The 25,020-nt window shown below is 34.6% G+C and overlaps 1 protein-coding gene across 10 annotated transcripts; it reads left to right on the plus strand.

Annotated features, from left to right (window-relative positions):
- On the plus strand, nt 15-23,953 carry LOC109829198. 10 transcript variants are annotated; one of them, XM_020396345.1, is made up of 22 exons: nt 23-335; nt 642-741; nt 6,686-6,831; nt 6,938-7,123; nt 7,567-7,612; nt 7,697-7,748; nt 11,613-11,854; nt 12,165-12,262; nt 12,339-12,425; nt 12,513-12,660; nt 12,784-13,065; nt 13,534-13,676; nt 13,795-13,965; nt 14,047-14,137; nt 14,217-14,388; nt 21,504-21,614; nt 21,689-21,785; nt 22,568-22,665; nt 22,766-22,994; nt 23,089-23,128; nt 23,226-23,429; nt 23,767-23,953. In XM_020396345.1, the coding sequence occupies exons 5-19, from the start codon at nt 7,571-7,573 to the stop codon at nt 22,855-22,857; spliced, it is 1,926 nt and encodes a 641-aa protein (XP_020251934.1). In that variant the 5' UTR covers nt 23-335; nt 642-741; nt 6,686-6,831; nt 6,938-7,123; nt 7,567-7,570; the 3' UTR covers nt 22,858-22,994; nt 23,089-23,128; nt 23,226-23,429; nt 23,767-23,953. The 10 variants fall into 10 exon arrangements, with proteins under 10 accessions (XP_020251943.1, XP_020251942.1, XP_020251941.1 ...); XM_020396353.1 differs by having other exon boundaries at nt 20-335; nt 6,686-7,123; nt 21,689-21,767; XM_020396352.1 differs by having other exon boundaries at nt 21-335; nt 6,686-7,123; nt 21,692-21,785.

A 25,020-nucleotide genomic window follows, 5' to 3' on the forward strand; every position in this document is an offset into this window, starting at 1 on the left:
TCTCTATTACCCTCGTATTATTACACCAACCAATAACCTAGAATGAACAAACCCCCCGGCGCTTCTTTTTGGCCCAAAAGCTATACCCTGCTGTCCAGCCACGGCTACAACTCAGGACTCTTCCCATCCCCATCCGTGGAAACCATTTCCTCCTTCAAAAATTTCAGTCCCTACCCAAAAAAATCATTTAAAAAAAATAAATATTCAAATTCCCGTTGTATCATATTTTTTCTCCTCAATCATGGGATCTCTCACCTTCTCTCAAAGCTCTCTCTGCGGCAGTAGTCAAGGGAGCCCAAGATCTCCGATTCTGAAATGGCCAAACTTGCCATCAGGTATTAGTTCTTTTTCTAGTTTTCTGTTTTTTATTGGTTCGGTTACTTATTATGACAATTTTCTGTTGAATTTGACCCAAATATCACAAAAATGCACCCCCCCCCCCCCCCCCCCCCCCAACCCCCCCCCCCCCCATGTGGAAGTAGCCTGCGCGAAATAGGGCTGGACAGCATCACAAATCCATTTGGTACCTTAACTCAATTTAGAAACTGTAATTTAACTCATGCAGAAAAGACACCTTTTGTTGATTTATTATTTTTTTCAAACACCATTATGAGATTTGGGTTGTTCTCTATGATTTACAGTGCCCCAGAAGACCAGGGATTTTGCGGCTTTTTGTAAGCAGCTGAAGGAAGATAAGCTGTGCACTCTTACTTACTTATGCCACAAATGTCTTCTGAATAGGTAACTTGTACGGGCATAATTTTCAAATTAATTTGGTGGGTGGGGCATGGTATCTCTATATGCCCTAAAAGTCTTAGGGATCTTTTAAAAACCATCTGATGTTTTAGAGTGGTCATACCCAATGCCTTGTACAGCCCTCCATTTAGTTCACTTTATTTTCATTGAAGAAGATCTACATGATGATTACAACCAAGGTGAATGTAGTGCTCTATGTCTTTAGTTACCTTGTAAATTATTTTTTTAAAACAAGAAATGTGAAAAAACATAAGTAAAATTACTTTTTAAAATGTGAGTGAATCACATTGTTTTCAACTGCATATTGCTCTCTTATAAGCAATACAAGTTGGTCAAGTAGGTGTCAGTTTAATTTTTTAAGTGTAGAAATCAATTAGGCAAGGGTAATAATTTTCAAATTTGTAGCATAGAGAAGATGTATGGATGCAAGTATGAGTTACGAAATGGCATCATTAGTTGGAAACAACAATTTGAAATCTGGTCACTTAGGGTGCATCTTGTTTGTACTTTCTTCTTATGAGTTAGTTAGAGATAGAGAGAGAGGTGAGCTACGAAAGAAATTACTTGGGAAGCATGGGATAAGGTAGGTTTCAGCAATATCTATATACACTTGAATATTAACTTCTTTTTTTATTTATAAAACTAGCTCGTGGCATCAGAGACTCCATGCTCAGTAGCATCATGGATTTGGATTGATTCCAAAGAGAAGAAACACCCTATTCATGTCGTTCAGTTCACTTTCATCGGAGAGGATCGATGTTCTAAACATCGGATATCAGAGTTATGTTGGATTAAAAAATCCCATAAGATGTGGGGGATAGTAAGTAAATATCATGCATGTCGTAGATAACTTAAATAAAATTTAAACATACAAAAGTGTTAAATCATCTAAATACGACATGTTTAGGGGGAAAGAACTTGAGGGTGATACAACGGAGATGAGTTGAGAGAGTGGCAAAGAGATCTAGGAAGGGAGAGGCTTACCACTTACTGAGTGCAACATGAAGTGAAAAGTGTAGTGACAAGAAGTCGAGAGACTCTCGACTCGAGAAAGGTGAGAAGGAATGAGGCTTAATTGAGCTCTAATTTCTAATTTGAGATTTGTATAAAGCTGGTTTAGGCTTGGGATTATTGGTCAACTGAGTCATAAACTCAAACCTGACTTATAACAAATGTTAAGCTAGAACTACATGTGAAGCTATTTTTATAGATTATTTTGATGACAAAATATCACACCTAATATTAGGAAATTCAAATGTTATCTTGATATATCAGAGAACAGCCTAAGATATTACAATAATTTCCTAAGACGAACTATGTGTAAAACCTTACTTGTTGCGACAAGTCATGCAAATCGGTATTTGGCTGACATGCTGCATTTTTGAATGCTGGAGAGTGTGCAGATGATGTTGATGATGGCAAAGCTGATTTTATGATGACTATCAATCCATTCCTTCATGTAGAATTTTCAGATGTCTTTATTCCCCTTTTTCAAAGCATATTTAATTAAAAGCTGCTTTCTATAAATGAAATTACTTATCCGGCGCGTACAATTATACAGCAGGCTTCGACACTTTATAACCTTAATATATAAGGAATGCATGTGTTAGTACAAACACAAGTTACATCATGTCTATAATTGGAATGTGGACATAACAGTTGAAAATCCTGTCATGAGAACACATCTTACATATTTATGTATGAGTGAAGCATTGATAGGGGAAGGATGTATATAAACTTAAAATAAACAAATGGGTGGTATAGGATTAGGTTTACAATGATATCTGTACCGGACTGAAAATTTTGTAAACTTGCTTAAGATTTTTAGTGTGTTTTTAGTCTGTCAATTTGTGAATGTTTCTCTTTTATTAGTTCTTTAATAGCCCATTTTGGTAAATATGATGACGTGCAATTTGGATCCAATTTCTAGATATGATGGTAACAATTAAGGTAAAAACTAGAACGATTTTCATGACTTAGCAACGGCTTTAAATTAATACTTTTGATTACTGTAATTCCTATATGACCTTTTAAACGAATCTTTAAAAATTTGATTATATATGCTAATTAGTTTTTAATAAAACATTCTTAAAGTTGAATTGCATAATATATTACTGTTTTCAGTCTATATGCTGATATTGAAGAGTTTTAGTTGACTTCTGTTTTTTATTTGATAGTAATTAATATTTTACCTTAAATCTCAAAAGTCAGTATAACTACATGGTATATATACTCATTTTAGACAGTGGTGGATCCAGGATTTCCTGGAAATCGTGTCAATACATAATTAAAAATTAAAAATTATAATTGAATTCTAAGTTCCTTAACTTTTCTCTATCCTTTGGGACTGATTGTAGACTTCCAGAAGAAAATCTATGTCCACCCCTCATCTTCAAGAGAATTTCATAACCTTGTAGACTTGAAGATTTCTTTCATGGTCATGAACTTAGTAATTCCTAGCTTTTCTTACTGCAACTTGTCTTCTAGTGTTTCTAGGCAATCCTCTTTTGTCCCTAATTTCCTTGGTCAAGATTTTGGCACATTATGGAGGGTGAAGAGCTGGTGGTATCTTCATGGAATTGCTTCATACTTGATGTTAAATTACACTATGAGTTCCTCTTTGTCTCCCTTGAAAGTAGTTATGTGTATTAGCCGTGCTAGTAGAATATTAGCTATGATCTCTTTTGAATACAAATGACTTTGCTGCATTAGGTTGACACACTTATAACTGAGTGCGGTTATAAATTACTACTTATTTAATAAAAGGGATATTGTTTATAGCCAACTGATTGTAAGAAGTTGTGCGTTGTGGTCTCTTCAAAAATGTCGAACAACTTAAAACATCTTGGACCTAAAAAAAAGATGTTTGAACTCTCTTAACACTACTTTGTACGTTATTCTCCTTTTTTTTCCTTCCCATTTTGCCCTCTGTCCTTATCTTCCCCTTTTTAACCATACTTCTTCTCTTTCATCTTCTTCTTTGTACTCAGATCAAAATGACCATGATAAAAAGAGATTGAAATCATAAAATTCTAAAACAAAGCATGGACGGCGATATTTCATTCCAGAACTTCTTCCAATTATGAGCCGAACTCTCTCAAAAAACTCTATTGAATATCCTTGGTATAGTGAAATTGAGTTCGCACAAATTGCAAGCAGGCCATGTTTTTAAAATTATCAGGACAAAGGACGGAAGCTCTTAGTTTTACCAATAGAAACAATGGCTCATTTTCATTTTTACAACACTTTGTATACATATCAATTGAAAAAGCGACAAAACTATTACGTACAAAAGTCCTCTCTTCATCAATTAATCAATGAACCCACCTACAAATACCGAGCAATAAAACAAGTCCAAGAAAACACATCTCTGTGAGGCAATTAATCAAACAGATTCCAAGCATCCCACCTTTCACCAATCTCCAAATCATAATAGTTCAAGGTAAATTATTCTTTATCACTCTAATAAAATACCCTTCTAGCATCATCATCAACAAGCCCAAAGGTAACGAGAATTTGGATCAGAGAATCGAAACTTAAGCATCCAAATATCAAAGTAGAACAAACAATGAGACAACTAACCTTCAACAATTAAAGCAAATTTCCCACAGAATTTAAACAAAATGTTTTAGCTAAACGGAGGAAATCAATATTTGTTTGGATTTTCAAATTGACTAAAATCATGTGAAGAAGAAGATAAAAGAGAAGAAGGGATCAGAGGAAGGAAAGATGAGGACAAAGGGCACAATGGGCAAAATGGGAAGAAGAAAAGAAGAATAAGGTGTAAAGTGGTGTTTAGGAGGTACAATCATATATTTTTAGGTCCAAGGTGTTTTAAGCTGTCGACTCTTTCTAAAGGGGCACAATGCATAACCTCTTATAATCAGCTGGCTACAATTAATTTCCCTTTTAATAATCGGTTTAATTTGTTACTTATATTACATATTGCATTTGTAATTGACTGATGTAGCAAAATTTCATTCCTCGTCTACAAGAAGATTATCTTATGCTGAAAGAAAGGGTTACTTTGGTGAAGTCAGTTCTCTTTGGGGTTCAAGTTTCTTGGACTAGTGTTTCTTTTGCCTGAATATGTCCTAAAACCCATTAATGCTGATTGTAGAAAATATATTTGGGGAGGTATAATTAGACCAAGATAAAAAAATGGCTTTGGTTTCTCTAGTGATATGTCTAAATCAAAGTGTTTAGGAGGTTTGGGCTTATTTCATGCTGAAGGGTGTAACATGGCTTCTTTAGTTAAGAGTTGTTTATGATATCAATTGTAAGAAAGATATTTTGTGTATTAAATGGGTTCATAAAACCTATTTAAAGCATTATGATATATGGCAATTACAAGCTACAGTGGGTGATTCTTGGTCATGGAAGAGGCTCGTTAACGTAAATGGATTTTATTTTGCAATTTTGGGTAGATAGCTCTGTTTGTCGTCAAAGATTTGTTGTCAAAGAATTACCAGTTGCTTGGTAGGTGCAAAAGTCAAAATTTCTATTGTTTATTACCTTGTGTATGATGATCAAAATTTTGGTCATGGTGGACTGTGGTGTAAAATCCTTTGACTATACCAAAGCCTGCATGATTGAATGGTTTGTGCTGAGATCAAGATTGTTAACTGGAAATAGGTTGGTGAAGATGGGGATTTCTTTTCAAAACTTGTGGTCCTTTGTGTTACCAATGTCCTGAAAATATTGAGCGTTTTTTCTTTAAATGTGTGTTTATTACCATAGTGTGGAAGAGTATTGTGCTATAGAATGAAATTTAGAACTTACCTCAAAGCTGGTTGTAGATTTTGCAAGTATGTATTGCTCATCCTAGAGGAAGAATGGTGGGAAGAAGATTTTCAAGGCAAGTTTAAGTGCCTATATATATCATGTGTGGATAGATAGAAACTCTAGATTGTTTGTAAAGAAGAGAGCTTCTATGAATTTGATTGTGAAGAAGATTAAGATGGATGTTTTGACTGTGGTACATTCTTGCATCCCAGCTCATAGTGTGAGGTACTTGCTATGAGGGTTCTTTGTAGAGGGATTTGATATTAACGCAGGTATGTCGGGTCTGTCTGTACTCCAATTCCTTGGTAATGAAAGTTCAATTCACTTACAAAAAATTGGCTGATATGTGTTTCAATAACTAGTATATCTTTGATTTATATAAAATTCGTTAGAAGAAAATATTCCTTTATAGAATGCAGAAGAAGCATTGCAAATCGGTAAATCATGGTTGTATGTGAATCAAATTTACTAGTAAAATATTCTCTTGAGTATATTGTTGCTCTTTTATTGCTCTACTTACTATGTTAGCTTAATTAGCTTTTTTTTTTTTGTATATACGCTAGCAATAGAGAATCAATATTTGTTGCTATGAAAACTAACTATGTTTTTTGGGAAAGCTATAAGTAAATATTCTGGATATTAAGTGGCTACAATAATTGGTCAATCATTATACTTACAAGGTTTGAACATAGTCCGCTAGGTTTCCTTTCATCAAATCACATCACCACTAATGTGCACGCTTTTTTGTATCCAAAAGTTTAAAATTGAGACTTTGCCGTCCAAGAAGATAAGTGGTTCTTTTATAATTAAGAGAAAGAAAAATAGCGGAGAAGTATATTTCTTCACTAAGGTAAATACAATCGTCCTAATACTTGTGCTTTATCAATTTTTTTACTTATAGTTCATTAATCACATTTGTTATTGGCCATAATCACATAAATATTCTCTAATAAGTGCAGAACTTATAGACAAGTTATTTTTATAGAATAGGATGGTAAATATTTGTATGTAGATGTCTAATTTTTCGTGTTTAATAGTGTTTCTAATTTCGGAAAAGAAAAAGTTGTTTAACTAATTAATTTGTTTTCATGGGCATATAGTGTTATCTTTCCTAATGTTGCTTGTTGGATTTATTTTTTACTAGGTATTTAATATTTGCCTCTAGGATCACGAACAACTTCACTCTTTGGTCCAGGAGTCATACAACCATCAAACAAATTGGGTGATGTTGAAGAAGGTTCAAAGTTTGGTTCATCTTTTCGTCGAGAATCTAGGATTGCTTACCTCAAAGTGAATCTCATCTCTTGTTTTCTTGATCAACAAATAGCTGTTTTAAATTTTATCATTTTGTCATGTGTTTTTGACATGTGATTTATATACATGTGATTTATATAAGAGTTATGTTATGAGCGACAATCATAAGGGTTGGGATTGTGTATTTGGAGAAGATGAGAAACTCCCCTAATGATATATGATTGGAGATGCTAGCTACACACAGAAATGCTTCCACGAAATTACATAGGACTGGAGCACATGGGATTTGCAACTCCTCTCTTCAAATGAGAAGATCCACATGACTCTGGTAATTTTTAGGTTAAATATGCTTTTATCATTTCAATATATTTGTCTTTATATATTTTGGTAATCTTTCCTTAGAAAAATGCTAGTGCTAACCAAGCAACGAAAGAGCTCAACCATCACTCAGGATCCCCGTCCTTTGCTCAAATTGAGCACAAGCATTTGAAAGTTCAGATATAAAATATTAAAGTTATGCATTTCATTAGGTAGTCTCTTGTCGAAATTAAACTAAAAATTTTAGAATTATAGGGTAAATCACTATATGTTCAGGAACTCATGAAGGATGCATATTGGTCTTTTAGTCATAATTACGATAAACAATAGACAATCAAAATGTGAAAATGCAGGTAAACACACTTTTAATAATTCAAATTGTAAATGAAGTTGCTTCAGATCTAATCATCTAATCTAGCCTTAATTTTATTCCTTTCATGTTGGCATATTCAGGAGTATGTGCATGAGAAGTTTTCCAACACTCTGCAATAGTCTCAAGGTGAGGACGAGACTCATCCTCTCATTATACTCTATCATCGAGCAAAATTGTTGAGCTCTTGAGGTGTTGTTTGGACCGCTTTAGAAGGAGCAGCACAAGGTTAAGGGGACTGGAGATAGACGGTTTATTAGTAATTGTACGTTCTCAACATCCTTTTATACTTAGCTTTTATCATCTCTGCTAAATCCTAATGTTTACTGTAAACTATTTAGATTAAACTATTTAGATTACAAAGGCCGACAACCATGCCGGTGACAATCATAACCATTACCGCACGAGAGCAGAGACCTCATTAGTTACTTGGTTATAAGAGGGATAGTATCCAATAAATTTATTAAAGTCTTGCCTTGAACTTTCTCGACATGAGCATAGCCCAATTCTTACTCTAACCAGATCATTATGTTATTTCATAATTCTCACTTTATCATGGAATATTTCCTTGTATCTCGAAAAATGGTTGTTTGCAAGCATTGTTTTAAAAAGCAGTCTGGGCGCCTGCTTAGACGGCTGCTTAAACCTAAGCAGTAACTAGGCCACCCCTCTTAAGTCTTGTGAGCGCCTAGGGGAGAACAGGTTGCTTTCGCAAACTGTACGCTCTTAGAAAGAGGTATATTGCTTGCTTACGCATAGTAATGATTGAAGAAAGTTAGCTAAGTTAAAATGTACTGGAGATCAAAACTCTATGTCCAAGTTTATCTTGAGCAAAACAGTAAGGATATGATTTGAATCTTCGAAAATGATCCTTCCTCTCCCGATGTTAAAAACGTCTATGTGCCGCTTAAGCATTCAACTAAGCACGTGGTGCTAGGACTAGCGCCTAGAAGTTCCTAGCGCTTTCTAAAACATTGGTTACAGGTGACAATAAAATTTCATTAACTTGAATAACAAGAGTAGTTTTTGGATTAATATTTGTTTATTTAAACAGTTTTTGTTTGCACCAATTGTAGGCAGCTTTTAGACCTATTGCAATTTGACATGAAAGACTTTTGAATAATTTCTCATGCTCTAGTGAGTTTTAATGAGTATATTTATCAATATCCACTCCTAGTAATGGAACCCATATCCCCTATACGGAAAACCATCTCCTCTCCAATGCTCAAATTCAAGCCCCCCATTTGAGTCGAATTAGTAGACTCTCCCCTACATTCAAACCTACCCTTGCAAAAGAACTGCACGAACTTGGTTACTGGGTGCTTTTTCATAAGTAGTCCAAAGGTAATCGTTCCTTTGTTAACCACATAAGTAGTCCAAACATAATCGTTCCTTTGGTAACCTAGAATGTTCTTTTCTCCATGCATCGTGTTGCACACATGTCCGAGTAATGATGACTATCTTGTCAACTATCCTAGACTAAAACCTCAAAAGGTGTACCAATTAAAGATTGTTTACCTTGAATTTTAAGAAAAAAGTACAATTGATGGTCTAAAGAAGAATAATTTTTGGATTAGTGTACTTATCATATTATTTTTGGTTTCTACTGATATGAGAGTATAAAGCTCTTAGCCCATGAGTTGTATTATTGACAAGATTTATTATATAGTTACTGACGTAAATAAGTTTTAATGAGCATACTTATCAATATTCACTCATCTAAAGAGAATAAAACAAGCCTCTCTTTTCTCTAGCCTGAAAAAGATCCCCTCTCTGAGTGTTCAAATTGAGCATCATGTTTCCTATATTCTTTCCAAGAGCCTAAAAAATGTTCTTCGTCCTATCTCACATTTTGAGATACTATCTATATTTTACGAGTTTCCAAACATAACCGTCTACTTGTGGAACCTGTGCTGATCTTTTCTGTCATCTTGCACAGATGTTAGAATTATGATGTCTAATTCACTTTCCGATACAAAATAAATCAAAATGTGCGCCAACATTTTCTGTTAATTTAATGCATTAATAAGTTTTGGCTATAGTCTTTAAAAAAAACCCATCCTTTTTTTGGTCCAGAAAACATTTTCTGTCCATTGTTCCTTAGATTCAACCCTCTTTGGACACCAACAATAGTGGTTTTCTAGCATCTTTCATCTGTCAGAGTAATTAGACTTGTTTTTTCATTTTTGCAAATTAAGATTATACGCAGACATGTCTAATATTTCGTGAAGAATATTAATGACTATCAATTAACATTTTCATTGAGACATGTTTTATTGTGGTTATAGTCTTAGCTTCTTTTATTTCAATATTGTTAATACTTTTCCAAACCCACCCCTGTGAAAGAACCCGTCCAAGCTTGGTTATTTGTGCTTTTGCACGAGTCCACAAATTTAACTGTCTTTTATGAATCTCACAATGCTACTCTTTGCATCGTGTCCTTCACATGTCAAGACAATGCTATCTGTCTTGTGAGGTTTTAAATATCATTTATCCAAAAAATATTTGACGGCCAAAATTCATATTGGTTACCAGTTATCGGGGATATATCAAGGATAAGCTATAAAAATCAAAGTGTCATATCAGATAATGAGCATATATAATATAATGTCCTAAAATGTAATCCAAGCTCATTTAATAAAATATCCAGAGTGTTTCTGAGGGAGGTCGTCAAAAAAATTTGTAAGCGATTTGGGGGAGAGGAACAATGGAGGTGCGAGGAATTAAGGTTACACGATGAGCGGATGTGAAATAGAATGAGATAGCATGGTTTTTGTTTAGCGGATGGGGGTCGGGTATTAGAAAAAAGAGGGTTTTTGCCTCCAAACCCGAACAAGTTCACTTAGAATATAAATTGTAGAAAATCGGGCGATTTAACCCACAAGAATTTGGCCGTTTTATTGGATTTACACTGACATTTCGAGACAAATCAGCTAAAAACGATATGCAATAAGTTTTTGCGGAAACCATAACAGCCATGGCCTAACTCCTATATATCGTTGATAAATCGATAATATATATCGTTGATAAATCGATAATATCGGCCTACTTTAAAACACTGCTGTCTTGTCACTTTCCCAAATTAAAACCTCAAAAGAGGTGCAAATAAAAATTTTAGTTACATTGAATATTAAGGAGCAATTTTGGAGTAGTGTGCCAATTTAGAGAACTCTTGTTTGCATTGATTCCAAAGCAGACGGCTCTTTGCACCACCAACTATATGATGTATAAGATTCATTGAATATTTTCTCATGCATTAATGATTTTCTGTAAGCATACTTGTTTAATATTTTCTCCCCTCTATAAAAATAGTAAGTAATAAAACAAGCCTTTTGGATATGTAAGGTTTACTGGATAGTGCATTAATGAATTTTAATGAGCATACTTGCCAATATTCACTCCCTTCTGTTAAAATAAGCAAATAAAACAACCCTTTTTCCTTTCCTCAAAACCATCCTCTCTATAGCGTTCAAATTCAACTCGCCTTGTTTTTTAAGACAAATCCATGGACGTTACTTTCAAAACGAGCTTCGGAGATGTGGAAGCTATTTCCTTCCCCAAAATTTCAATGCCTTTCCAACCCTTCAAATTACGTGCCTCGCCTGGTTACATTGTTTTCTTTCATGAGTCTCCAAATGTAACCGCCCCCTTCTGAACCTTGCCATGCCTTTTTTGCGTGTCGTGTTGTGCACGTGTCAGGTTACTGACCATTGTCTTGTCACTTTCCTAAACTAAAACCTCAAAAGAGGTGCCGATTTAATTCCGTTTACCCCAAGTTAGATATTGCTTGGACCACCAGTGCAACAGGTAAAGATTCATTGGATTTTCTGATGCATTAATGAGTTTTAATAAGCATATTTGTCAATGTTCCACTCCTCCTTAAAAAAATAAAACCCTTTCTCTCTGGCCCAAAAGCCATCTGCTCTCCGGCCAGTGCTCAAATTCTATGCACTCATATACCTTTCTCAAACTTGAAAACCATTCCTTCTCCAAAAATTTCAATTCCTCTCCATTGCTTTAAAATTCCCCGTGCCCACATCAAAACCCCGTACAAGATTATACAAAAAAAAAACCATCCTTTCTCTTAATCTCCTGATCTTTGACCTTTTCGCTCTGCTTGAAATTGAAGCTCTCTCCGGATCTCTAGCAATGGCTCGTGTTGAGAAATCTAGTGCTGAGAACACTGCTGCTGAGATCAACCAGAGAGAAGGGAGCAGTAACCAGAATTCTGCTATTGAGGTCAACCCGAGAGAAGAGAACAGTAGTCAAAACCCTCTTCTTTTCCTCAAGAAGAAGGGGACCAACAATCCCATAGTTCATGTCAAGGGAGCGCGGATCTATGATTCTGAAAATGGAAAGACTTGCCATCAGGTACCCTTTTTTTTAACTTTCATTTCTTCATCGTTCAGTTTTACTTATTAGCGAGATCTCTACAAGAAGAAGCACGTTGCAATTTTACAAAATTTGTTGGATTTTTTGTGTTCATACCTGTTGACTACTAAAAATTTGCTGAGAAAAACATGACCGGTGTCACAAAATGCCATCTTTTCCTTGTGAGGTCGCCCAAGGTCTCGACATCTGACACAGTATACATTTTCTCGGATTTTTCCCATTCAGGAAAAAAAAATTCTCTTTTTATTATTCAATTTATTAGATTTCGGTTGTTACCTATGATTTACAGTGTCGGCAGAAGACGAGGGATTTTGCAGCTTTCTGTAAGCAGCTAAAAAAAGGCAAGCTGTGCACTCTTACCTACTGCCACAAATGTCTTCTGAATAGGTAATTTCTTGTCAATTTCTTTTCTTCTTCTCCTTTTTTCTTTGATGGATTCAATTTGATTGTTTTGGTTGTTTAGATATGGCGAAAATGCAGATGAAGTGGGGAAGGTAGAGAACTGGGTTTGCCCCAAATGTCGCGGTGTTTGTAATTGCAGTTTTTGCATGTAATGCTCTCTAAAATGTTGTGTGAATTAATATTGGAAAGTTTGGTTATTTATTTTTTGTATTGATTTGTAATTTTGGTTTCTCAGGAAACGGAAAGGGTTCCAGCCAACTGGAATACTAACTCATGTTGCCAAATCAAATGGGTTCAATTCAGTCCATGAACTCTTGGATAACAAAGGTGCGAAAAAGTTGGAACCCCAGAGCATAGAATCAAAAGCTTCTTTTTATAACAAGGTACAACTTTTTTTCCATGAGTTTATGTTAAAATTTCAGTCATTTGAATTTGATGATTAATATGAATGAAGAAGGATATGGTTATCTTAATACTCATTACTTTCTGTACTTGGTTTCTTGAAGGGCTCTTCGTCTTCCAAAAGAAGTCTAGACAAGGAGAGCCAGTCTCTTGAGAATGAAGCAGGATCAAATGAAGAGGGACTGGCAAAAAGATTGAAGTTGGGGACATCTGGCATCAGTAAAGAACATGGCAATCAAAATCATGGAAATGCTGGGTCCAATCCTTTGGAAGACATTATACTTCCGCAAGGCAGTCCATTAACAGAAGTTGCTGGCACTGAATTGCCAGCTCAGGATGTTGGAGCTGCCTTGCAGTTCTTGGAGTTTTGCAATGCATTCTCTGAGGTATAATCCTTCATGATTTGGGTTAGTTTTAGAGGCTCTCCCAGGTTGTTTTTATCTGATGTGCATTTACATATCAGACTATGCTTACATCTAAATTCTTTGACTTGACTAATTTAATTGAACTAGGTCATGATTATTGCTTCTTTTGGAATGCTCATGGCTTTTAGCTAGACTGACTAAGTTAATATCCCACCGTTGCTTAAAAACAGAAAAAGAATTAATGTTACTGAAGCACTAAACTTTGGGAACAAGGTTTTAGAGTTTGTATATTTGTTAAAATTGGTCAATTTACTTGTGAATTACTCTATTTTACTTCTGAATCTACCTACTGCAGTTTCTTGCTTGGTCACCCTTTTAGTTTATCAACGTTTCCCAAGAGCCTATTTGATACAATATTTTTACCTGTTATAGTTTTATTATGCCTTTATACCTCGAAGCTTGTTTACTGATGAATCTCTTTCTCTTTAGGTCCTTGATATAAGGGAAGGGCAGCCTGAGTGCGTCCTCCGAGATTTAACGAGAGGGTGTCTTGAACGTCATGGAGTGTATTCGGCACATGTTGAATTTACTATCAAATTGTTGTCGCTTATCAGAGTGGACATGAAAAAAGAGTATATCTCCTTGCATTCTGTTCTCACTGAATGTTGATATCATTTTCTATCTGTTGAACGCTTAATCTTTTCTCTTAAAAATTTCCTGACTGATCTAACACATAATATCACCAAACAGCGGGGATGCATGGTTGCAAGCCCTTAAAAGATGCATAGAGGAATCTAAGTGCACCTTGGAGGGATTGCCTCTGGACCTTCTAGACAATGGTTCAGATGGATATGATAATCTCAAACCGTCTATAAAATTGAAGATATTAAACTTCCTTTGTGATGAGGTTCTTTACACAGGGTAAGTGATATGTGTTAGTTTACACTTAACCATATCATAATTCTCTGCACATAAATCCTCATGATGAGCTTTTTTTCTCAGAGAGCTAAGGAGTTGGATAGATAAAGCGGCTGTAAATTTTGATGAAGGAAGGAAGGAGAACAAAAAAAAGTTACTTGCTGCCAAGAAAAAGGTTTCTGGTTGTGGAAACTGGTTACAAGTTTTTGTTTGCTTTATATTACTTTAATTTTCTAACACATGATCTTTTGCAGGAAAAAGTTTTAAAACAGCAGGTTAAGGATGAGACTGCCGAAGCTATGCTTTTAGCCAGAGAGGGAACTCCACACTCTCTACCTGAGTTTGATGGGTTTCTTTCTCAATTACGGGCTGACGCAGATGAAGTGCATGCTGAAGTTCTTGCATATGTTGAACTTATATCTAAGAGTATGTTGCCAAAATTAAATGCTTCTTCCTATTTTAGTTAGTTGAGTGAACTACTTTTCTTTTAGTTCTAACTATGACTATGTTAGTCTATTGTTCATCTATCATTTGGTTCCTTTGGTTCTAGCAATAACATTGTACTATTCATTTAACAATCTAATTTTGTTGGACCTGGTGCTAGTCAGCTAACGTACTAATAATCTAAAAGCTTCTTCTAGAAGGTTTAGTTAGATCGGGCTCGGAGATTAGCACTCTACATGGTTGTTTTTTTCATTTAATGTGCTTAGATGAGTGAGTGGTTACCTCAATCCAAAACTTGTACCTGGTAATTTTTGGTAATCGATGGGAGTTTGAAGATCAAGTGAACTATAGCTACTGCCTTGTGAGCTATGATGCTTGTAACTGTGACATTTTTATTTTAAAATTGAAGAGTTTATGCCCGATAGCGGAAAGCATATGACACTTTAGGCAAAATGGACTCAAAAGCAAACAAGCCAGAACATTCAAGATCAACTATATGGAGACATACATGTATAGGCATTTGCATAATGTATATAAGGCAAGCGATTGTACAAGCATGCATCTGCATACATGCATGCATGTAAAATACAAGTATGCATGTATTTATTATACTTTTAAACATTGATAATTCAAGTTTAATATAATGTAAGATGGGAAATTAGTGGAATGTCAACAAAGCTGGCCGGGACTGGGAATACATGGTGGCGTAGCTAGTGGCAGAGCGGGCTTGAATTTGGAAGTTGGACATCATAGGCATCGAATTAAATAGGAGAAGGTGATAGTGGAGTTGATGGAGAAGCAATGTCGGAACAACATTGGCAAGAAGCGGTGATGCGGTATAGGAGTGGCAACATTGGTATGGGCACTGAATTTGAAAGATGGAGGATCAAACGTTCATATGTGAGTTCGTTGGCATCAAATTGCTAGAGTTGAGTGACGACAAAGGTGAGGTTGATAAAGGTTGTTGGAAGTGATATTTGGAATTTGGATTATGAATAGACAATGAGGTGGAGATTTGTGAAGAAGAAGAAATTCATCAAGGGGTTTATGAAAAACAAAAGAAAGATAAAATTTGTGGGCCTTACACTCACGTAATTATTATGGTAAAATTGCAATACCCAGGCAATTCTTATGATAGAATGACAACTCATATCCAGAGGTTTCTTAATGCAATACTAGTTTTTGGGGGCAATACTTATGGAAAAATGGCAATTTATATGCGGAGGATTTCTTAGTGCAATACTAGTTCATAATCTCCCCCACATCTTAAAAAAAGAATTTTACATGTTTATTTATATTGATTTGCACGTGCAAATAAAAGGGAGGAAAATAAAATCAAATAAAAATCCCAACTGAAAAGGATGAAGATAAAATGATAACTATAGGAAAAAGATAAAATTGAATATAATCCTAACTAATTGGAAGAAGATTGAATCAAATAAAGCTCCTGGTTAATTTATCCAATTCTCATGTAATCCTGTTAGAGCTGCAAACATACCAGGATTTAAAAACTTGAAAGGAAGAGAGAACACCAGATAAAAATTGTTGCAAGCAATAAACTAGGATTTTATTTCATCAAAAACTTATCTCTATCATCCAAAAAAAGTCTTTTATAGGCTCAACAATAAAAAAGGTTAAACTAATAATTTTTTACCAAAAGTTGAAAATAGTCTGGAAGCTTTGCCATAATTTTGAAGTTCAAACTAATAGAATTCCCAAATTTCATGAATTTCAACAATCCCATTGACCCTCGCGATTTTGCAAGAACTTCAATTTGATTGATAACTTGTGCGATTCGGGCAAGTTTGAAGTTTTGTAGCATTTGGCCCTTATAGAGTCGAAATGGCTGTATAGGCTAGGGTTGTCTACAAGAATGCATCAAGTTTTCAAAGTTGTTTTATTTTATTCCATTTTTGTATTATTCCATCTATCTCATAAATAATAAAACCTAATGGTAAACATTAAATGGAATTTGCAATGGCATACTACGAAATAAGCGGAAACTATTGCAACTCTTACAAAGTTTCAGATGTATATAGTTATATCCGACATTTCATGGGGGGCGAATAAGCATTATAAATAACATCATGTCTTGCATAATGCTTAAAACTGAAATAAACCTCGCAAATCTGTTAGTCAACAATTTGTGATCCCTTATTATTAAAGTTGACATAAATGGCGAACTAATTTGTATATTGAGGAAATACATAATCTTTCCTAAATTTCCGATCATGTAGAAAAATAAAATAGAAGTAGAAGCAATGAATAAAGTTATTATTAGCTACTACTTATCATGATTCCTCTTTCTTCGCACTCATTTTGAATAAGAAATTACTCGTGCACTATGAATGGAATTAAACATTAAGAATGATATATGACAACAAAATTACACAATTGCAAATTCAAAGCATCAGTTTTGAATTTCCTGTCCTAACATTAAGTAGTTAAACACCATATTTATTAATTAATTAATATTTTGATAATTGGAGTTATTAATTGCTCTTGTATAAAAGAAAAGAAGTTACTATAAGTAGTAATATAGTATTTATAAAGCATAAGCAATGTCTACAATCTCCTTGTTAGGTCATGTTTTCTTGACAAATGCAGGTAGATTATTGAGATGGAAACTCTCATTATTGTCAAAATGCATAGCACCAAGTGAGGGATGATATCTCTGACACGTGTGATCCAAGATGCAAGGCTACGCATAAGGCAAGGTTGGGCATGTCAAGTGCACAACACAAAGTCGGACGCAAATCTCCGAAGATGCCTGAGGCATAAGCAAGACACAGGCCTCAGTAAACTGAGTCATTCTATCGCAAAATTTAAAAATAATAAAACTTAAGCTTATATCACTACTGATATCGTGGTCGAAAGAATTAATGAACTTGAACTATCTACACATTGAATTTTCATTTTTATGACAATGAGCAACAACATTAGAATAAGAACAAGGGAAACTAGATGAAGAAGAAGAGAAATCATAAAGGAAAGAAAGGGCGATGAATGAAGGTGAGAGAAGAGGAGAAATGAGAAAGGGGAAGAGAAGAATTAAGTGAGGAGGAAAAGAAGAAGGAAGATTATTTATAATAGGAATGTCTTAAATAATTATAAGTGGTTGTTAAATCATCAAACATTGATATCATCGTTGGAGATCGTCGATTTGTGTTGCTAGATTGGAATATATGTACGTAGTGCATTATTAACTTAAGAAAGGACCATACATGGAGGACCACTATTGATTGATTGAAACAAGCTTTCGTGAAACGTAAAATAGGAGCCCAGCACAATTTTGAGGTCCCAACCCTAAAGTTGAAAAAGAGAGCTTAAGGAAGAAGGTTCCACTAACTCAATATCACGCTTAGTTTTAACTCAGATTTAGATATTTAAACTTTATACAAAATTTTACCAACCAAGAAAAACTATACTTTTCCATGAAATAACTTGCAAATATCTTATTTGGTAAATAAATTCTTCATGAAATTAACGTATAGAAGGATAAACTCTCTTATTTCGTGTTTTCCACTCTCCTAATATACCTTAGATGTTCAAACTGATCCACATCAGATCCTTTATTTTCTTAATGATGATGTTATATTTTTACCAAACTCAATCAGTCACCACTATGATAATACCTGGCCACATTTTAGACATCTTGAAAATGAGAAGAATGAGAAGTATGGTTAGAGATTAGAGATGTAATTTATCGCATAGGTGGTGTACTGATAGATATTCAATAATATCTTACGCTTTCAAAATCTTTGGGATCTTTTGAAATCCATCTAAGGTCTTAAAGGATTCTATTTTAGTCTCATGGATTTGGTCAAGCCAATGTGGTGTACACCATGCGTATAGTAAGAAGATCTAGATGAAGATGATGACAATAAAGATGATTGAGAGACTACCGGTACATCTCTTTGTGTAGCACTTTAATGTCCTTATCTTAGCGAAGTATTTTTAACTAAAAAAGTGCAAACATAAATAAATTTACTTCTCAATATGCATACGAATCAATTACATTGGTTTACTATAAACATTACAAGTTGGTCATCCTTATTATTTTTCTAGCTTAAAAATCAAGAGGTGAGCGTAATATTCCAAGTATCTTGCATAGAATAAGATTTATGAATGTAAACACTAGTTACGACATGACATACGTGGTTGAAAACAACTATAAAATTATAGTAACTTAGCGTGCGTTGTATATGTATTTTTCTTATGAGGAAGATAAAGATAGAGGGAAATGGGCTATAGACAAGGTCCTTCAAATGTCTGGGAAATATTGAACGACCAAAATCCATATCAAGTTGTGGATATTGAATGACATGCATATATAATATAACATCCCAAAATGCAACCTAAACATGTATATTTGATATAATATCCAATCTAACATACTTAATGAAATCTAAACATCCAAAACTGTAAATAATATAAGTTCAGGATCGGTAACCAATTGTCGAAACTCAGTTAGGAAAAAAAGTTTACTAGAATTTTGCTAAAATATTTCATAGGCTGGATTTTTTGCTAAAAACAGTAAAAAAGAATATTGCATAACTATATTGTTTTGCGGCAAGCTATATAGAAAGATATATTAGTTATGTTAGGGATATATTGCTCAAATTTTGCCAAAAAACCATAAAGGATATTGAGACCATTTCCTTTTGTGGCAAGCCATACAAGAAAATATATCGGTTGATATATCAGCTATATCAGGGATATTTAAAACAATGACTATTTTCACATATAGATGAAAGTAATTGGGAAGGTTGAGCAAAGTTATTCAATAGTGAAATTAGTTGGGAAGGTTGAGCAAAGTTATTCAACAATGTCTCTAGCGCTCAAGAAAAAACTGCCTCTAGGTTTTAGAGGACTCCATTCTTTGTATTATCATGCATTCAGTGAATCACAATGTAGAAAACTGTTATTCATATAGTTCATTCTAATTTGATTGGAGAGGATAAAATGGTCTAAATGTCAGATTATAAAATTTATTGGATGGAAAATTCCACACTGGATGGTGGATGTAGGGAATATACTAAGGAAATCCAATAAACATCAGAGTTTCATGTCGAATATTATATGTGATTATGTGCATATCAATGAAATCTAAAATATAAAAATATCGAAACATGTAATTATGACATACCTAGGAGATAAAGAGATTGAGGGCGATAAAACAAATAGGAAGGGTGGAGGAGAGAGAGAGGGTGGGCATGGTGATTTTGACACGTAGTCAAAAGATATGAAATAACAGGTAGTTGAAGTGGAGAGATGGTTTGGTTGTTTCAATATGTAGGAGGGAGGGACAGGGGAGGGAGAGAGATAGCTTGGTTGTTTCCACGTCCAGTCAAAAGTGATGACTTAGCAGGCATTTGAAGTGGAGGGAGGGCTTGCTGGTTTCAGTATATAGTCGAGAGCGATGAAGTAACATGCAGTTGAGGGTGAATAGACTCTCAACTCGAGAAATGGAGGGAGAAGCATTGAGGTGTAATTGAGCTCTAATTCTTATTTTGAGATTTATATTGCGAGTTTCATCTTCGGGGATCTCAATCGGTTCCTAACTCCAATTCAATCTTTCAAAAAAATGTCAAACTTGAATCCATATATGGAACTATTTCTGTCAATTTTTTGTGCAGAATAATATCTAATATATCAAAAAAATCGCAAATGATGTCCTATATTTTAAAGAAATCATGATATATTGCAACAATTTCCCAACAACGATAAAAAATTCATAAGAGCTTTCCATACGCAGCCAATCTTTAAAATGTTGATATATATGTTAATTTATTTTCAAATTTTTCTTAAAGTTGAATTACATAATTTATTACTGTTTTCAATCTATTTATTGAAATTGAGGAGTTTTAATCAAGAATACTCAAGAGTTTAAGGCTTCCGTTTTCGTTTGATAGTAACTTGATATTTACCTTAAATCACAAATGTTCGTAGAAATACAGGATATATACTCATTTTAGAGAAAATTGTATATGTTGTAACTAGATGTTCTAAACTAGTGAACTTGGAGTAACTTATTAGTGTGGTTTCATCTTTCTTATGCATGGTAATCTTCTTACTAGTGAAAATCTAAAGTTTTTATATAAATCGAATCACAATTCTAGTTTATAAATCAAATCAAACTTAGATCTATGTTTTATTGATGAAATTTGAAAAGATTTTTGAGATGTTCCATGCCTTCTTTATTGGGAAAAGGCTTAATTGATGTTGAATTATCTACCGATTTGCTAGGTCCTAGTTTTCTTTCCCTTGAGTTTATCATGCGTGCTAGCAAAATTTTAGCCAAAATCTCTTGCCTAAATGTAAAGGACTTCGCTGCATTGTGGTGTCATTCACGTACCTGGATGTGTGATGTAGGACGCATGCTGTAGGTTATTATTCATTTTTAGTAATAAAATCTGAGTCAGTTTGGAGTAAGAAATCAGTTTGGTTTTAATTCAAAATTTGATCAATTTCTTTTCTCAATCATAGGGAGCCTTTTGAAATAGTATTTGATACTTTCTATTTTTAGAAAGTTGTGCCCTATCAATAGTAGAGTGGGCTATGTTTATTTGTTTATGAAGGATTGTAGCCTCATGGGTATTAGTGCTTTTGATTAATAAAATCCCTCTCTTTATGTTATTTTGTGGATCCGAGGTTGTCTCTATGTGAATTTGAAGATTGTTCTTCGTGGATTCATAGAGCTCCCCATGATGGATTCTAGGATTTTGCTTCCGAACGGTGTCTGTGTGGTTATAAACTACTACTTTAATCTTACAAATCTGTTTGATTTTTATGACGTATTGCTTTCGAAGTTAGAGTGGCATTTGTTTCAAATTAGTATATCTTTTATTTGTATAAAGTTTGTCGCAAGCAAATATTCCTTCATAGAATGTAAAAGAAGCATTGCCTATTGCTAATTCATGGTTCTTTGTGAATTAAATTCACTAGTAAACTATTATCTTGACGTATTCCTTTCGATTTGCTATCGCACAATGACATAAAGGGCATGTCATAGTTGAGCTGGTGCCATTATTGCTCTACTTTCGTTGTTAGCTTAATTCAGCTTCTTTTTTCCTTTGCTTATACATTGCTAACAGAGAATCAAAGATCTGATGCTGTGAGAACTGACTGTGTTGTTCGGGGAGACAATCAGCAAATATTCTGGAAATTGAGTGGCTACAACAATCGTTCAAACATTATACTTCAAGGTTTTATCATAGTCCCATAGTCTTCCTTCTCATCACATCGCAATGTAAATAATGTTCATTTGTTCTTTGTGCAGTAGTTGCGAATTGGGACTCTGTTACCCAGGAAGATAAGTGGTTCTTCTATAACGAAGAGGAAGACAAAGTAGTAGAGAAGTATATTTCTTCACTAAGGTTAACACAATCATCCCAATTGCAAGTGCTTTTTCAATACCTACTTTTAATTCATTAGTTAGAATTGTTATTAGTAATCACTTTTTTTAAATAACAAAAGTGCAGCTTATTTTAATTGTACATGATGTATGAATGTTTATAACTACATTTGCTCATCATCGAGAAAGCATTGCCAACTTAAATGTTACCATTACAGTGCAGGGTGGCTTTTCCAATTACCACCACTCTGTCCATCTTGACCCCACAAAACTTGTTACGCCAATCAATGATTTAGTTCACGGTGATGATAGGTGATACTTAATCTGATTCTTTTATTTTGTTACCCTATTAAACATTAGTTTTAACAATTCGTGGTGCTTATTCTGAAAAGTTCCTTCACCCCGCCTAAGTTGTGTGGAGTTCTTAGCGAAGAAAAGCTTCAGAAGAGAGGTTTTCTTTACCCATTATTTTCTTTTTGACATGGCTTTGAATGAGGTAAATACTGACTACGACACGAAAGATGGTAGGACTGTGACCTAGGCTAAGTTATGCTTCTTTTTACCAATACCTCGATCTTGTTAAGAATGTAGTTTATATTTGGAGTCCAGTGATTGAGGCCTGTGAAGGACTCATTTCTTGTAGCATAGTGTTTCTGATGCCTAAGATATGTCTTAAATAATTTTAATAATTTTTCATGAGCTTATAGTTCTGTATCTTTTCCAATGCTTGCCTACTGGAATTATTTTTACCAGTTATTTAATTTCTGCCTGTGGGATCATGAACAAATTTACTGTTTTGTTCAGGAATAGCGCAACCGTCAGGCACAGATCAGATGATGTTGAAGAAGGGATGAAATCTGACTCGCATGACAGTCGAGGATCTAGAGATTGCTTACCTCAAAGTATAATATGAGTCTCAACTCTTGTTTTCTTGATCAGAAGAAATGGCTTGAAACTACATTCAATTTTGTTGTCATTATGATTTTGATATGTCATTTGTAGAGGATTTACTCATGGAAGAAAATGATAGAGCTTGCAACAACATTTTTGGAATGATTGGAAACTCTCCCCAGGATCCGAGAGGGGAGATGTGAGCTGAAAAGGAAATGCTTCTAAGATATGACAGAGGACTAGAGACGTTCTAGAAGGTGGATCCTAGAGTGCTGTATTGTTCTTTTAGTCTCAACTATGACAAGCAGTGAAATGTGAGGTCAAGAAAGTGAAATTGCTGGTAACATACTTTTAATAATTCAAATTGTACATGAAGTTTTTTCAAATCTAATCTAATCTATAATTTGATTTCTTTCATGTTCGGGAGAATGTAGATGAGCAGGCTTCCATCGCTATATGAGAGTCTCGGGTGAGGTAAGAAATTCATCCTCTTATATCCTATCGATTGAATATAGGTCCAAGCACTGACAAGTTATAATCATCCTTCCATACACAATATCTGTCTTAACAGCTGAATGGTATGGTTTGAGGTTATCTGGATTGCATGCAAAGGTCGACAACCTTGTGGATGACATTCATAAACATACCAGATGAGGATGTTGACCTTCATCAGTGATTTGGTTGATCCTCTTCATGCAGATCAGATGGGTATTATGCTGCAGAGTTACATGACACAAGTCGGAGCTGTTCTGGCATGGGATCTTGTGGTGCACAGGTAATATATGCACACATGCACATACATGCACACATACTTTTAATAATTCAAATTGTGAGGTCAAGAATGTGAACAAGTGGTGCACAGGTAATATATGCGCATTTGCCCATGCATGCGCAATTTTTGTATGGCACATGCATTGTACATATTGACAAATACACACAACTTATCGGGCACACTCATGCAAGCATGTGCATACATCACATATCATATAACACATGCAAATAATAAGTATCATGCACATAGTACGTGCATGCACATATCATGTATGATTGGCTAATATACACATATTTACCAATATATTTCTGACATACAAAATATTTACTTCTTATGCTAGAGTTGGGGAAAGGATCAACGGTGTACAAACCGAGGTGGAATAATTTGAATGCGAAGTTGAGTAGTGGGCATGTATTCTTTAACGTGTACTTAAACTGTGGATGTTCTTTATGTATGTTCATATCTGAATTTTGACTTGTTACATTGAGTTTGTTTTATTGACAACCGGGTACATATTTTGAATTGAATAAGTTGACATGTACACTGTGAATTCTGGATTTGCTGCATGTGGATATATTATAGGGTAATATTTTGACCTGTTGGCTAGTTCTTCCGATTTGTGAAGCCTTTATGGGGTGAATCGTAAATCAAAAATAAATAAAAAAGAAAATCTCTTCTATTTTTCATCCTGTAGGTTTTTGAAGAATTCTGTTAAAGCGCTCCACTTAATATTGTGGAGTGTGGAAATTTTTCATCCTTTTCTTTCATTTCAGTAAATCCAAACTACTATATTGGAGAATTATATGTTCACACTGACATCGCAAACAGAGAAATATTGAGATCAAGCGGAGAGAAGAAAGTCACATGCACAGACTGAACGAGATTCGGGGCAAGTCCTACTTTTTTGTTTGTCAATGAAATAAACTTTTGTTCATCACCAAATTTTGAAAATGTGGAGTACATCAAGATATCAGAATCATGTCTGATATGAAACTAAACCTGAAAGCAAATCACACTTAACAGTTTCTCAATTTTTCCTCTTACATGATCAGGAATATTTTCATTAAAAACTTTAGAAAATATAGAGAACTTCACATCTTTGAATAGCCGATCAGGAGAATGCATTTTTTGCTGAAATATCCTCAGGTTCCTCTCCTTCCATATCCAATACACAGTTGCCGAAAGTGCTATTCTTTTCATTTTCTTCATGAAACCATCCCCCTATTGCTATACCAGGTTATGCTTTGGTTCTAGCTGCAAGACCTCCAAGCATAATTCCACCAATTCATCGCTTTATTCCAAACATATGTAGAGTATTGACATTCAAATAACAAGTGTTTGCTGGTTTCCTCTTAATGATTTGAAGCTGGACATAAGACACAGTGGTTTGCTTCCAGAATTCCCATTTTGCATAGCCTATCCTGTGTCAATAATCTGGAGAGGGTAGCTAACCATAAGATAACTGAGTGCTTTGGATAGTGTAAGCCACCCCAAATTGAGTCTGACCAAGCTACAGGGTTAGTTGATTGATTTAAAGCTTGATATATGGAAGAGATCTGAAGTCTGCCATTAATGTAGCAGTAGTTTTTAACAG

This window comes from Asparagus officinalis, chromosome 1 (genome assembly GCF_001876935.1).
Source record: "Asparagus officinalis chromosome 1, Aspof.V1, whole genome shotgun sequence".
Taxonomy (NCBI): domain Eukaryota; kingdom Viridiplantae; phylum Streptophyta; class Magnoliopsida; order Asparagales; family Asparagaceae; genus Asparagus; species Asparagus officinalis.